The sequence below is a fragment of the Pteropus alecto genome, unplaced genomic scaffold (assembly GCF_000325575.1).
Source record: "Pteropus alecto unplaced genomic scaffold, ASM32557v1 scaffold95, whole genome shotgun sequence".
NCBI lineage: Eukaryota > Metazoa > Chordata > Mammalia > Chiroptera > Pteropodidae > Pteropus > Pteropus alecto.
The window spans coordinates 12,276,429-12,293,317 of NW_006441071.1; the positions used below are offsets into that span (position 1 = coordinate 12,276,429).

At 35.4% G+C, this 16,889-nt stretch overlaps 1 protein-coding gene across 5 annotated transcripts in view; it reads left to right on the forward strand.

Annotated features, from left to right (window-relative positions):
• The window catches only part of PLGRKT (plasminogen receptor with a C-terminal lysine), a 30,224-nt gene extending 15,092 nt beyond the window's left edge, over nt 1-15,132 (forward strand). For all 5 annotated transcript variants that reach the window (XM_025051434.1, XM_006918378.3, XM_015594561.2 and 2 more), the window contains 3 exons: nt 9,865-9,995; nt 10,576-10,685; nt 14,743-15,132. In XM_025051434.1, the coding sequence (XP_024907202.1) occupies nt 9,865-9,995; nt 10,576-10,685; nt 14,743-14,864 (363 nt within the window). In that variant the 3' untranslated portion in view covers nt 14,865-15,132. The remainder of the gene's footprint in view (nt 1-9,864; nt 9,996-10,575; nt 10,686-14,742) is intronic.
• Nucleotides 15,133-16,889: the final 1,757 nt, after the last annotated feature.

The following is a 16,889-nucleotide window of genomic DNA, read 5'->3' on the forward strand; positions in this document are numbered from 1 at the left end:
AGCTTATTTGGTATTCTGGAGCTATTTCTAATCTTTCTCTGGGATACCTGCCACTGTACTAAATGTGAACCATTTAAATTTTCTACTGTGGATCTGCTATATTCCCAATGCCATGCAACAATCACATTAAATAAAGTTTCAGCATGAAAAATTTAATGTAGTTTTATAGAGAGCACACTCTAAAACATAATTGTTACATCCTTTCCTACATATAAATTTCTTATTGCTTAAATAATTATTTCTTCATATTTTTGATGAGCTGCTGTTAATTTCCATGTTTGAATTTATAGCGATGGCTATTGCACAGTAGATAAAAGAACATTTAACTTTTGTACTTGAAAATGATAGCCTTAATTGCTCATATCGTGTACTGCCATGCCACCCTGAACGTGCCGATCTTGTCTGATCTTGGAAGCTAAGCAGGGTCAGGCCTGGTTAGTACTTGGATGGGAGACCACCTATGAATACCAGCTGCTAAGGTGTTTAAAAAAAAATTGCTCATATCAATCACACACCAAAAAAAAAAAAAAGAGAGAGAGTTAACTCCAGCAATAGCAAATTTTCTTTCCTTTGAAAAATAAGATTTTAGAGTCAAAACATAATTTAAAAATTCTAACCCAATTATTTTATGATCTACCTAACTTGGTTTCTGGGGTTTTTGAGGGTCAAGTCTCCCAATACCCCACTTCTATACTTGTCCTTAAACTTAGGCATGAATTTGAAAAAGCAATGCCTCAGAACAATGTTTCTGGGAAAATATGTTAAAATGATATCATACTGCTGCCTAGCACTGTAATTGACATGTTGGAATTTCTATTTGTTTCTTATTAATGTTTATATGAAAGATAGGATCCCAAAGAGAATATTCTGTTACTGATACAGTTATTCAATGCTTATTGAGCAATGACACTGTACCAGGCCCTGTGCCAATGAGGATATAAAGATGAAAAGACAAAGTTGAGTAGTTTTATAGTATTTATATGTTCTGAAATGGTTGACATTATTCATGTAGTGCTTTTCTTGGAAGAACAAATAGTTGGATCATTTTCAGTAAAGAAAAACCTTTTGTTCTCTTTGAATTTATTTGGTAAATTAATGATGTTAATTTTAAGTTCATGGTTATATTCAGTTCAAGTATATTTACTGATGATAAGTTAAAAGAAATATATGAGCCATTAAATTTTGGATTTATTACATTAATGATAATATAATTATATAATTTAGAATTTGAATTTTTGGTATGTATGGGCACATTCACTTGATTTTTAAGTCATTGTACATGGCTTGGATGCCACATTATATAGTATAAAACATTTTCAGTTATATACCCAAAAAGAAAAATATTAATTTGAAGCCATATTTGTTCTGAGGAAAATCTGAACATGAAAACTTCAAAGCTTAAGAAATTATGTTGGAATGGGTAATTATAGTGATTGTCCTCTCTTGAAAAATCTTTCTGCAATTATCTATATCTTTATAATATATACAAACAAACAAAAGCAGAGTGAGAGCTATAGCTATAGACCCTGTACCTTAACATTAGCAACTGCTAATCTACTCATTGGCTTTTGGTAAAAGGTTTTTTCTGGTGGTTAGGAATGTATTTTAGCTGAATGTTTTCTCCATATTTTTAGTATTTGATATTTGCATAGTTGAAGGCTTTGGGAAATTAAAGGCAAGTTAAATTCTATTAGGTTAGATTTAAAAAAAAAAGTTAAAATTAATTCTCTCTTAAGTAATTTTGTTGATACACTCCTTTAATAAATACATCAATTGAATTGTTTTTAAGAACTGTCATTTTCAAGTAGAAACCCCAAACACATAACTATTAAGAAAAATCTGCCTATTGTGATACATAAAAAGGAAGAATGAATAATGTTTAGAAATAAGAGATGTACGGTAAAATGAGAATGGCATTGGTTTTGTCCACTTTATGCATTTCATTAGACGAAAAACTACTGCCATTGAATACTCTGATTTGGTATGATCACGTGCATGTGCTCATGTGCTTGCTCTCTGTTGCTCTCTTTTTGTATGTGTAAATATATATGTTTAAATAAATAGATGTGTTTGAATAAATATACACATTTAAATATGATATAATTTTATCTGAAATTTCCAATGTAAAAGGAGGTGTTTTAGATGTGGACTTCATAAAGCAAGTAGATGTGCCTCCAACTAGTAGTTTAAACAAAATGAGAATTATTGCAGGTTATTTGGTAGCTTAATTTAACTTTGGGTGGTAAATGCACAATGCGGTATACATGTGACGTATTGTTGAATTGTACACTTGAAACCTATATAATTTTATTAACCAGTGTCACCCCCAATAAATTTAAAATTTTAAAGACTATTCTTCTGCTTATAAAATCTTAAAGACTATTCTTCTGACTTGTCTTCTATTGTCTTTAACTCATAGACCAACCTCACAGAGTTTGTAGGAAAATCAATGTAAACTAGTACAGTACTTTGCACCTAGAAGGCCACATTATTAGTGTATTAGCTGCCACAATAAAGTAGAAACAAGCATCCTGCAATTTCTTAAGGATTTTCTGATTTTATTTTTTGAAGCATATTTTAGTTCTAATATTTAGTTCAAAATATTGTAAAAGTCTTAGCTTTGTGCAGAGTTAGGGTTGACGCAGAGGAATGTTAATTATCAAACTAAAAAACATGTACTTTTTAAAATGAAGGAATCCAGATCAAAAGAAAATACCTTTATTATTGTTTTCACTTAAGTTGTGAAACTGTTGTCAGCCTCAGTTGACAGTGCTCATAATAGACCAGACACTATTAGGAGCTGTGTCTTTAAATAATTTTAGATAACGGATGAGAGCTCTGGTCTTTTGTTTTTTCCCAGGCTCTGTTCACCTTGTCAGTGTCTTCTTGGGGAAATTTCATATGTTTTGTAATCCATAACTTAATATAAAGGGTTTCTGCCAAACTCTAGTTTTTATTTTTTACTTAGGGTAACATTATTTACAAACATCTGAGATTAAGAATGGATTTAATTGCGTTGTAATATTTATTGGAAGGTATGTAACAAGATGATGTAACCAAAGCTTTTAAACTTCTGAATAATACAATTTTGTTTATATTCAATTGGTTTTATAAGTCATTGATTTTTTTAAATAGGCTTTTTTTTTTTTTTAAGCTTCAATTTAGTACTCATTTCCTCTTTCATATTCTTCCCAAACTACTTACTGGTTGTTGAGTGTTTAAAATATCTGTAGAGCAAGTTAAAGTTAAATGCACTTGTCACAACTTTTATTATGGTTACTTTTTTTCTTTTTTTAACAATCTTAGTGTATGTTTTGTTTACCTGAAATTCTGATTTTACTTTTAGTTTAGAAGGTGGCAGTAATGGCTCTGTTAATTTAATAAAGGCATAGATAAATATAAACTATTCTCATTTCTGATGAAAATGAAACCTCTTTTGTGGCAGGACACATAGAAATAACTTTTTAGTGTTGCCCAATTAAGCAAATAAAAAGACAGCTTTTCTAATATATCTGAATATATTATGCATAAATTAAAAGACCATTGGAAACTAAAAACACAGAAGTAAACTGATTTTTTCTCAAGGTTGGCCTAATTGTTTCTCAAAAATAGGAAAATCTCCAATTAAAATAAAACTTCAAAGAAGATAATTTATAGGACAACATCATTACCTTTTTTGTGCTCTGAGAATATTTTACATGCCTAAGTGAAATTTAATCATTTTATTAATGTATTGAGGGGAAACTTGTATTATATTGTCTGTGGACCTTTAAGTAATTATTCATCCTGAAACTCAAGAGATTGACAAATTACTGAGATCAGTAATTTTGTGGCTGTCTTTAATAGTTTTAAAAAAAGAAACTGAAGAATGAAAATACACAGGAAAGAACCGACGTAACCGTTTTATAAAGATGGTCAGAATGTGGTCTCTCCTACTATGTACAATTATTCTTAATAAGCTAACTCCCTTTTATTATATTCTCTTTAAAATTAATTGTGGTTTTATAATTGCCGCGTCCTCTTTCTACCCTACTGTGTGACAAGGTCCGGAGATGGGGACAGAGGCTTCAAGGAATGCATCGTCAAGAACGAGGACGTGGCATGTGTTTAGGGATAATTGGTTTCTTAGGAACGATCCTATTAATAGGGGGAATTTGGGTAGCACAAATTCTAGTAAGTGTAAGCGCTGTACAAATGGATTTCCTCAACATTGGCTCTGAGGAAAACATAGTAAATTCCCTGTGTATGGAATCAGCTCTAGTCACCCTGACGTGTCCAGAATGCGTAAACCCTTTATTTGAACAATTATTAAGAGAAATTCCTTTTGACACGCCTCTTAAAGATGTTATGAATAAATTATAACAAGCTGATTTACTAAAACCAGTTTATACTCCTGTTCCCACGCAGTTAGTAGAAAAATAAGTAAAGGATAAGAAATTTACTCATAAGCCTGTGCCTACTATAGAAGGCCTTCCTTTTGTGGCCTAGTGGATAAATAGAAAACTCTGGTATCCACCTAGGGGGGCTAATAGTATGAAAAGATTACCTGATCTTCCTTTGCCTTATACAGGAGCTTTTAATAAAGATAGTATACGTATAGTGAATAAAGATGGAATTCATATGTCTTATAGTAGTTTAAGTTTCATAGAAAGGCTGGCTAGGTCAGGACCTCCTTGGTGCTTAAAAAACAAAGGAACAGAAACAGCTTATGAAAGCAGCTTTGTAAAACTGATTTTTATAAATATTTTCCTCATTACTGCACCAAGGAAACTTTTGAACAGCTATGAGAAAGGTTCAGCTTGAACTTTAGATATAGCATAAATCAAATAGCATTTAAAAGATTTCTTCAGGCAGAAAGAAGAACAATGTCTGCCCACAAGCCAATGCTTGCTATTATGAATACATCTATCTATCACCTTTACTTAAATCAAACTGTATCATACGTAATAGATATAAGAATTAAAAGTTTAGATTGTTTCATCAGGTAGTTCTGTTCTAATGATTGAGAGAAAAATGTACTAGTTAATCATGAATATTAATAATAATATACTCTATAAGATTTTCTGCTTCGCCTAACCACAGAAATTTAACTCCTTGCTACCTTAACCACAAAGTATAATCAAATGCCAAAATAAAAAGTATAAAAGTTGTACTCAAATCACAATAAAACGGAACAGTGTTACACCGCCTCTGAGTTGTGTAGTCGACTGTCTCCCGCGCCAACGCTTTGCCCACCTTCGGGTCCCCCTGGATCCTGTCGTGGCTGGTCCGCGGCATATAATTGTTAAATTAGTATTAGATAAGCCTGTAAGATCATTAGAATCTGAAGTCCTAATCAGGAACTTTTGAATTTCAAATTGTTCTGTAGAGCAATATCAAAAGTAATAGAGATAGGGAATTATTACTATAGAAAGGTCTAAAATTCTTTTAAAATAGAATAAAGAATTTTATATTTGTTATTTGGGGTAGAGATTATTAAGGAAATTTGTACTTTCTCTTTTGCTTATTTTTTCTTAGTTCTTAATATTTGGGGAAGAAGGGTGAAAAATGAATGTACATTTAGTTAAATGATGCCTATTATTGGTAAATTAATAATTGCATTAATATAATTATCCCTTTATGGCTACTGAAAAAGTTTAATAACAAAAGGTATTAATTTGAATTTTAAAATGTATTTGGATCTAGATATGTGACTTTAAACAGTTTTATAAAGTATGGAGTGATTAATAAAGTTTTAATTGATAATTAACAATTATCAGCTTAAAGATGTTCTTCAAGATTTTTTGCCCACGGAGAGGCTGTGATTAGATTTTTGTTTTTAACTCTATGCTTAGAGTTTTTGAAGATACATAATCTTGCTTGTTTTCACAATTTATCTATGATATATAGAGATGATTGCCTCTATTCTCATCAGTAGTACAGCCCCAGAATATAAGATTTGTTCATAACTATTTTAAAAAATAAACTTTAGCATAGTTTTAGATTTATAGAAAAGGGATATAGAATTCCTGAATACATTTATTATGTACTCTACAGTCAATATCTGACATTACCATGGTACAGATGTCACAACTAAGGCACTAACATTGGTATATTACTAGTAAATAAATATTCATAATTTGTTTTTTCCTAATTTATTTTTTGCTGTCCCAGAATCTCAACCAGAATGCCACATGACATTTGGTCTTGTCTCCTCTGGACTATAACATTTTGTCAGCTTTTCCATGTTTTTGATGACCTCGTGAGGTTTGAGGAATACTGGTCAGGTATTTTGCAAAATGTCCCTCAATTTGGGTTTGTCTCATGGTTAGATTGCAGTTATGGGTTTTTGGGTAGAAGACCACAGATGTGAAGTTCCCTCATCACACTACATCAAGGGTACATGCTACTGATGTGTATCATCACTGATATTAATATTGACCACTTGGTCAAGGTAGTGTTTGCCAGGTTCCTCCACCGTATGCTTTCCCCTCTCTACACTTACCCTCTCAGACTGTACTCCTTGGAAGCAAGTAACTGAGCAAAGCCCACCATGAGGGGGTCAGAATTAAATTATACCTCCTTGAACTTGGCAGGGAAGAATCTACACAAATGATTTGGAATTCTTCTCTATAGGAAATTTATCTCTTCCTGTATATCAATATGGATTCAGATATTTATATGTTGGGTCATAATCCAATACTATGTTATACATTTTGCTGCTCGAATTGTTCCAACTTTGGCCACTGGGAGTTTTTTTAGGTTAGCTCCTGTGTCCCTTTGACGTAACCCATCATTTTTCTTTTTTGAGCATTTATTTACTTTTTGGCCCTACAAAACACTGTAGCTCATTTTGTGTATTTTCTGTCCCACTCTTAGGTCAGCTATTTCTCCAAAGAGCCCTGGCTCCTTTTATTGGAGAGTAGTATTATAAACCAAAATCTGGGTGCTGGGTGTGCTCATTGCTACAGGGATGTCACCACCTCTATGCCTTTTCAGTGGACAGAGTTAGGAAGTATAGGTACTTAAACGACCATGTATATCTATAATTTTATCTGTTATCTATATTAAGCTAAACATGAGTTCATACTGATGTCACTGCCTCTAATCCAGTACACCATGGTTTAATCTAGTGTTTTCCCCTTGATTTTTTGTAATCTCACTCTCTTAATAGTAAAAAAAACCTTACTCCTACCATCTGCCATGAATTTGTTTGTTCATCTCCAGTTATTCGTGTAGCTTCGGAATTGTTAACCTATACTGTGTGAGAAGTAACTCTAGCAACTAGAGTGCAATATTTACATATAGTTCCTTTTGTCTTTAGTTTTACAGTTTCCGGTCATAATACCATTTTCCAAAGTTAGGTCAGTTCCTTTTTTTTCTACCCACATCAGTGAAGATATGCCATATATTTATAATATAATTAGATTATTTTGTCACAGTCCACATTCCATCCTGTGTATCCCCTGACCTTCTGGGTGATTGGTAAATTAGTATACAGTATGGTTCACCCTGTGCTGTTAAGTTTTAAGCGTTTTGACAAATGTAGGATGCCATGTATCCACCATGACAGTACCACTACCCTTAAAAAGCCTCAATCTTTTGAGAGTTCCCAGAGGATTAGTTTTCAGAATACTTCAGCTTGATCTTTGGAGGGAGGGGAAAAAAAACCCAAAAACCTAGGTTGTGAGTTCTTTTATCTCAAGCACTGGTTCTTAATCTTAGCTATACACTGGAATTACCTGACAACCTTTAAAAAATACTGATGATTGATCATGGTTTCATGGGTCCCTCCGGTTTAATTGGTCTGAGGTATGAGTCTGGGCATTGGGACTTTGAAAAGCTCTCCAGATGCTCACAATGTGCAGCTAAGGTTCAGAACCACTGATCTTGGGTTCATCTGTGTCGTGATTGGATTCAGCTGTCTTTTGATAACAAATGATTAATTGATACATCTACATCACTTTTGGACATATTATAAACTAGCATATAAGTTTTTTGAGTAAGTTATAGAGCAAGGATGAATTTCACATGCTAAATAATCATGTGTGCAAAAACACTATTTTTGTTCTCTAACTCAAATTTGCTGCCAATGGCAAATTTAATTTTGACAGTCAAAGTGACTCAACTGTTTCTAGGTTAAAGCTCACTTCTTTGTAAATAGAGTTGAAATCAGTTTGGCCCCCTTTCTTTCTCTGTCCATTTTTTTCTGGATCAGTCTAGGTCTGAGTCCAGGTGATCTCAGGTGGCACAGGTATTAGAGAAGGCACATCTGGTTGGAGGAAGCTTTTTTGCTGTTATTTTCTCTTTGATCAACCTCAGTGCCAGGTGATTTGCTCTCAGAGCATTTGACCATGTTTCAGCCTGGCCTGGCCATCACCACTGTGTTCTGGGGTGCTGCTGATAACTCTGAGATCAGCTGCCTTCCCCACCCAGCACTTGTTTTGTGGTCTCTACTCAAGGGTCTGTTATGGTTTCCCTGGGCTCTGGGCTCTAGGCTTTGGTGACTCCCTGGTAAGCTACCTGCTTTCAATTCTGAGCTACTTTCTATGCCCCTCTCCAGGTTGACATGGCAACCTTGCAGACTTTCTCCATAACCCTTGGCAGCTGAGGGAGCCTGAGGTGGCTTCTCTCAGGTCTGCCTTACAACCATTTCTGTTCTACTTAGGCTGCCCCTTCCCAGAATTCTCAACAGGAGGTGAGACCACAAGTGCTCTCAGTCTGGGGATCCCCAAACCCCCCAAACCATCACATCCTCTGGAGTCTTAACCCCCAAAGAGAGGCCAAGGAGCTATGCCTCATCTTTATATCTAAAATCGCATTCTCCTCTTCCAGTTCCTTCCCACAGTAGAAAGAAGGCATGGTGGGGAAACTGAGTCACATTATTAGTCATTCCTCCCCACCCTACGGTTTACATCCACAGTCCAGGGACCAGTGCTCCTATAAGAATCTAAGGCTTGATGATCTGAGGTAGAGCTGAGGCGGTGATGCTGGGGAGTAGCTGCAAATACAGATGAAGCTTCACTTGCTTGCTGCTCACTCACCTCCTGCTGTGTGGCCCAGTTCCTAATAGTCCACAAACCGGTACCAGTCCACAGTCCAGGGATTGGGGACCTCTGGTTTACATCATGAATTCTATGATTGCTATCCTCTATGCTTTACTAATAATACACCATGCCAAGATTTTAGAGTTAAAAACAACTTTGCTCTCTCAAGAATCTGACTCTCTCAAAATAATGGGCTTGGACTTTCAGATTGTTGCTTGTGTTTTCTAAAAATCCATTTAGAAATCCAGCCTCAGTCTGTGTTCTGGGCTGTGTATTTCTACTCCAAAGCAATAAAAGGCACTGACTAAAGTTGCAAAGGACTGGAGGCAACAATAAAATTGTGACAAAGAAAAATCTCTATCGATGTCTCAAAATAATACTCCTCTACCATTATATCATAGCGATATGGACCTGATACTCCAAATGAATTTCAATTTGGAGTTGGATGGATTTGGAAGGCAAAATGATTTCAGTGCAAGTTGTAATAAAGGCCAACATGATGTACCTTCATTTACAAGCACATAGATCTTTCTTCACGTGTGATATAATAAACTGAACACGTATTTTAGTCTTGGATAAAAGCTCCAGACCACATGTGTTCAATACTTCAGGACACAGAAAAAGAATATCATATATATTCTGTACATATTTCAGGAAGATTTCATTGCCAAAGTGACAATTGGGGATAGCTGTCCAGAAGACTTTAGTAAAAGTCTATTGAGGAAAAAAAAAATGAATTAAAGCAATTGAAAAGTAAAAATTCACTGGAAAAGCAAATTGTTAACTCTGTGCTCAAATATAAAAGATGAGTAACCACACTTTTTTATTTTGTCCGCAGCTAGAAAGGCAGCTAATAATGCAGAATGAAATGAGAGAAAGACAAATGGCCATGCAGATTGCTTGGTCTCGAGAATTCCTCAAATATTTCGGAACATTTTGTAGCCTTGCAGCAATCTCTTTAACAGCTGGGTATGTTTGTTATTTACTTTTAAATTTTCATAAATAATTTTCTTCTATTGTCTTAACCATCATCATATTAAGTTGGCCAAGATAGGACTTTGGCCCAAATACTGTATCACGTGAACAGATTAACTCATTTATAGCTTAGTCCTCAAAAGTAACTCTGCAGAAACAAGGTAGTAATAGTCAATTCTGCCTTTAGTTTCTTAGATTTCTTCTGTCCTTTTCTCTATTTAATTAGTTAGAAAGAGGACTGACTTGACATGAGATAGAAGGAGGCTTCTATAACTTTATCTCCACAATCCCTAAAGGATGGATAGCAATACTTAACCATTTATAAAAAGAGTAATCTGAGGCTCAGCATCAAATAAAGATGAGCAAGTCATAGACCATGCCCGTGAGAACTGTAGAATCTAGTGAGGGGTTATAGGTAAGAAAATCCTATTTTCAAAGGAGACTCAGATGAATTAAGTAACCTTTGAAATGAAGGACATTTTTTCAAAAGGCAGGTGAATTTTTTTCATTGAGTATAGAGATATGTATTTACGGGTCATTTCTTGATACTCATTCTTCTTTGTTCTTGAACTAGAGCAATAAAAAGGAAGAAGCCAGCCTTCCTCTTTCCTCTTGTTCCATTAGGCTTTGTCTTTACCTACCAGTATGATTTAGGCTATGGAACCCTTCTACAAAGAATGAAAGGTAAGTCTTTGATAAAACAGAGTCTATTTCTGATTCATTATCTGGTTAAAGGATCTCCCCCTTTTTCTGATCCCTTGAATTAAGAAGATTCTGATAAGACCTTATTCCTGAGCACCTAATGACCAACATTACTGCTCTCTTATTGTGGTAATCTGGAGCCAGATCAGACCCACTCACAAGAACCAACTGTCAAATTTTCAGGAATTTTGTAAGGTAGTTGTTAAACATAATAATTATCAAAAAGTAAATTATATAAACTTACAAGGAGATAAATTATAAAAAAAATATTGAATTATATTAAAAACAATGGTAAAAATACTCAGAACTCATCAGTTTCTAATTATTTTACTATTATCTATAGTCTTAAGTTATGAATATCTATTGTATCTGTATGGTATAAATGCAGATACAATATACAGACAATAAAATACAGATACAACTCCAACTTCAGTGACATCCCATTGGTACCTTGAAGTTGATCATGGAGGAAGTATTTACACTATGAAAATCTGCAAATGCCAAATCAAGGTTTGACTTTTTTTGTTGTTTATTGTCTAGATGAGGGTTTGGAAACCTGTGGGCTGCCCACATGTTTTTGAAAATAAAGTTTTACTGGAACATAGACATGCCTATTCATTTCTGAATCATCTGTGGCTGCTTTCCCATTACCAAGACAGAGCCGAGTCATTGCAACAGAGACAAAAGACCTCAAAAGTCTAAAATATTTACTGTCTGGCCCTTTAAAAAAGTTTGCCAACCCATGTTCTAGACTTAAGATAGTGATGAAGGATATGTTGATAATACAGATTATGCTTAAAAGTGTGTTGTGTCCATAGCCATTACACTGTGAATAGCACAAAAAACTGAGGAAATACTCTTCCAATATTTAAAAACTGTTACCTGATTCAACAAAGTTGTTCACATCATTTTCAAATGAGTAAAGTTCTAAAATGTGTCATTGTTTCACTTTTGTCCTACTCATTAATGTGAATGAAAACACCAACCATCATTCATATTGGAATTATACTCCCATCATCTGCTACTATAGGTTAGCTATGGATACAAGAGTTCAGCAAAAATCAGTGAAAATGTTCTGTGAGAATCAATTTGCTATATGGAATTTATGATACAATGTATTGTACATTTTATTACTTATAAATTGTGTGCTACATATATTTTATATAAGTAATGTTTATAATAAACATATGTATGTAATAAACTTATATACATTTTTTCTCCCCGGAGAGCTGGTTGTTAAATATTCACCAGCACTGTGCGCTCTCACAGAACCCTGGCTCCTATTGCCCTATCAAATAGCACTGCTGCCACACAGAAGCCATTTTGCTCCAAGAAGAGAGTTTCCCATTAGTCTAAGATAGCCATGTCTCCCAAATTCTCCCCACACTCACATGGCGATCCCTGTGTTCCCCTTTTTCAAGCCTTCAACCCAGAGCATGTTGGAAACAGTAATTTCTCAAGCCTTCATTTTTGCCTTTCTGTTCTCTCCTGAGCTATAAGTCCACCCTTGAAGCTCTGTGGGGACTGGTTTGGCTGGGAAAGAAGGAGGTACAGGATTGAGAGTAGGGAGAACATCTCATTCCTGCGCCTAGAAGGGATTATATGTTCTTAAAAATTCTGACTTGAAAATGGAAATAATGTTTCCCATATAGATACTATGTTAAAATGTCCTTCGTAGTCAGATATTATTGGTATCATAATTCATCTGTATTGTGGGCTAAATGGTTTTTTGTTGGTGGCCTAGAAATTGATTTATATGGAAAAATGTATTCTGAATTCTAAAACACTGACCTACAAATTAATTTTAGAGTACAATACCATTTTAAGCTGGACATTAACTATATACAACTGATTTGTTAACGTTGAAACTCATTTCAATAACCAGCTCAGTTTCATATTACTCATTTGCTTAAGAATTCATTAGTCTGAGCTCAACTATGTCTCACTGTTTATATGGACATTAGAGTTCTCAGTGCCTCATAAAAATTAATATGTACTATTAAGATTTGTCAACTCTTACACAACATTGAACTTACTACTAGTAAGAGCAAGTTTATTTTTTAGGAATTTATTTTTATAATTAATATCAACCCCAAAATAACCATTTTGATTGTATATTGTGGAAGTACTTTTATTACAGGTCCATAAAATTTTAAACTTTCAAGGCATGTTGTAGGAATTTCTCATTTAAAAAAAAAAATACAACTTTAGAATCCACCAGGAAACTTACCATATTAGAAAGTTTAAGTTAACATTTAGCCCTGTTAACTAGTGATGACCCCAAGATATATAATCCTTGTTTGATTGAATTTATCATCAACCATTCTGTAAATACATACTGAGATTTGCTGTATGCAAGACACTCTTACATGGAAACATTTAATCTTTCATCAGTGGCCTGCTTAATTATATACAAGTTATAATGATCTTTACTTACTATTTAAGACAGAGGAAAAAAATGTTTGCAGATGGTTGAAATGCTGTAATATTTGAAACTTGTAGTCTGCTCTGTTGGGTTTGGAGTATAAATTAACTATGCTAAAACAGAACTTAAAACATTTGCCTTTATTCCCAAAATTTACGAAATATCAATGTGCATATTTTATTAATTTTGCTAATTAGTCTTTAACAATAAAAGTTGGCAAGTCAATGGCCCAAGAAATTACTAGCTATTATCTGAAAGAGGAATTGTTTTTGAAAGTGTGTATATGTGTCTGTATGTATATATACAGACTAAAGAACAAATATTTGGGTATTCACTAATAGTTTCAGGTCAAACAGCTTTCCTGAAAATTTAGAATTTTAGTAAACTTTATTTTCTCTCATGTCACTTGTGATATGTTAAGGGGCAATAGGAAGGGGACTATATGCAGTTTCTCTACCTCAAACCCCTCCAAACATAACTAATACTTATCATCCTGAGTTTCCTTGAAGGCAAAAAAATATTACTTGGTATGCTTTCTCTTCTATATTTTTAAATGCTTTCTTCTGTCAGATAAAATCCCTGGCATCTGATTTCTCTCTGAGTCTTCAGAATTCATCACTGTGTTTCTATTACCGTCAATCAGATGTCTGTCTGCGTCGTTTAAGAGTCCGGGGCTCGGTCCTTGAGTCCCCCATGAAAGATTTGCGTGGAGGTCGGTCACTCGAAGAAGAGAGACAGAGTAGATAAACAGTGGCAAGCACAAGCAATTAAGCAGAGTACACTTGAGAGCAGTCCAGACGGGCACTTCCATAGAGGACTGAGTGCCCCGAGAAGCAAGAGGAGCAATAACGTGCGGGTTTATACAGAAAGTGAGGAAGAGGGTCCAACCTGTCAGTCCTCCCTTTGTACGTCCAGCTTCGGGGATAGGGCATGCGCAGTATGTGCCCATAGGTGGGAAGTCTTACTCCTGCGCCTTGTGGATTTTGAGGGCAGGCGCATGCTCAGTTAACTATATTTGTCCATGTAAGTCAAGCTCCCTCAAAGTAGGGTCGTATAGTGGTCAATTGTGATGTATCCTCCCTTCTACACAGACTCCAGACATGGTTGGTTTAACCTAAGGAAAGCAGAAACTACAGGTCCAGGACGTCGTTGACTTATATCCTGCCTGGGCCATCTGGCTTGATTTATTTTGGCCTCCTGGGGGGAACAGTTTGGACAAAACGCTTTGTTATTGTATGGGAACTTACAGGCTTCTATTATTCTGTAAAATTCAAGTGAACATAACATCCTGTTATGTACATTTTATTGTATGGGAACTTATGGTTTCTGTTATTCAGTGAAGTTTTTGTTCCTATTTATAAATTCCTGCCGAGTGTGGTCTTTTAACCCTGTCCTGATGGCCTACCTTTCCTCAGCTCATAGCTATGTATCTGCCTACTCTAACATTTCCTTTGGGAAGTTACTTCTGAGGACAATGGGTGAAATATTTAACTTTAAGACTTGGGAGGATCCCTCCAAACAGTACTGCAGCTTGTCACTGGAACATAGCAAGTAGGCCTTCTCACGAAATGCTGAGACCCCTTTGTCACCTTGTGTATGTCTACTTTATTTAAGGTGAAGCCGAGAACATACTGGAATCAGAAAAGAGTACATTGCAGTTGCCAAAAGGAATGATTACTTTCGAAAGCCTTGAACAAGCCAGAAAGGAACAAAGTAAATTCTTCATAGACAAATGAAATCATGTTTACCCACCAAATCTCAAAACACAGAATTGTTGACTCGAATCATGGTTTTTACAATTTCTTAAATGCTCGAGATCTTGATGTAATGGATTTTATTTTTAAATTTTAAAAATCAGTTTTGTTAAACTATTTTAAAGTAAAATTTATAACATTCAACAAAAAATGGAGGTTCTCTAAGTAACTTTCAGATTTCCTATATGTGTGTGTGTGTATAATAAATAAATGTGAAATTAATAAACTATGTTGTTTTGAATTCCTGAAAGCAAATGTCTTGCTGCTCTCATTTCTCTGTCTCAGAAACTTTCTCCATCCGATTCATCTCGGGGACAAATACTCCTTTTATTTGGAATTTTCAATTGTGTCCTGTCTCCACAGGATGGAAACAATGTTAATGACTTATTGTACTTACTATGGTCAGGCATTGTTCTGAGTGTTTCACATATATCCTTGTAATCATCTCAACAATCCCACGAGGCAGGCATCATTGTCTGGATGTGGAAACTGAGGCACAGAGAGGTTGAATGACTTGTCCAAGGTCATACATAGACAGAACTGGGACTCAAACCCAGACAGTTTGGCTCCAGTGTCTATGCTCTAGAAAGCCATCAAAAAGTTAGGCCTTAATGCATTCTTGACATGCAAAGACAGATATGAAAGATGAAAGGCGAAAACATTCAAATAATGACTCAGCACAGTTGCTAGAGAGGTGGGAAGGAAAGGGAGGTTGAATAGGATGCCTGTTTTTTTATTTTCACTCTTCATACAATAATATGATTTATACCCACTCCTATAGTTGCAAACACTACACATGATACACTAATTCCAAAGATATTTATTGACACTATGGTCAGGCGCTGCTATAGGCACTAGGGCTACATGAGTGAATGAATAAACAAGGTCACACTGCATGCCACGGAGAGGAATGTGTTCTAATGAGGGGCGAACTGGGAAGAGGAACAACTAAACATGGAAATAAACAAGATCGTTTCTGATGGCGAGAAATGCTTCAGCAGAAATGAAACAGGGTAAGAAAATGATTGGAAGGCTGTTGGTAGGGGGCACTACTTTAGCTCTGAAACAGTAAGGACTGCTTCTCTGCAGAGGTGACATTTGAGCTGGGGACTGAATGATGACGGAGCTAGTCCTGTGAAGAACAGATATGGGGACAGGGAAAGAATCTCTAGGCAAAGAGAAGAGCCAGAGGAAAGGCTCCGAGATTTACCAAAGAACAGAAAGCAGGCCAAGGGAGAATACCAGATGAAATCTAAAGGGGAGAAATAAGCATGAATACAATGGCTGGTACCCACAAGCAGCTAATGACGTATAAACATATGCCCCTGATACAATTTATAGTTGAAGAGAACCTTGGGCCAGGTCTTGGATGAATTGTAGTTCTCCATGAAGACGTGGAGGTGAAGAGGAAGTGCATCCTAGGCGGAAGAAGGAGATCGACTAAATACAGGCTATGCATGCCGGCTCTAAGGATTTGCTTATTAGATTTGGTTATTAGATTTGCCTGGGACAAGGCGTTCCTTACTTGGAGGACTTGTTAGGAAATGAGCCTGGAGGCACAGCTCAATTCCTGAAGGGGCTTGGGAGTAACAACAAGGAGTCTGCGGTCTATCCTACAGGGACTAACGTTACAAATCAATCAAGTTTATATAGTGTTCTACCTAACTCAGTTTGTGTTTGGGGATAATGTTTTAAAGTATAGTACTTAACTACACTTTGTAAAAGATTATAGCAGTATCTCAAATCTACTCAAAACAATTTTAGTGACAAATACTGAAACTATTGTCAAGATGTTCAAGAGGGAAGGAAGATCCTTAGAAATAGTCTAATCGAAGCCCTCATTTTACAGTTGAGAAAATGGAAGCCCTTAGTGATTTACCCAGAGTTTCACATCTGGTAATGGTAGTTTGTACTAAAACCCTGACGTTTGATATCCCTGGAAGAATTCTTTTCAATGCATGCAACATGCTGCCTGACTCCGAAAGGAAAGTGACAGTTTTACGTCAG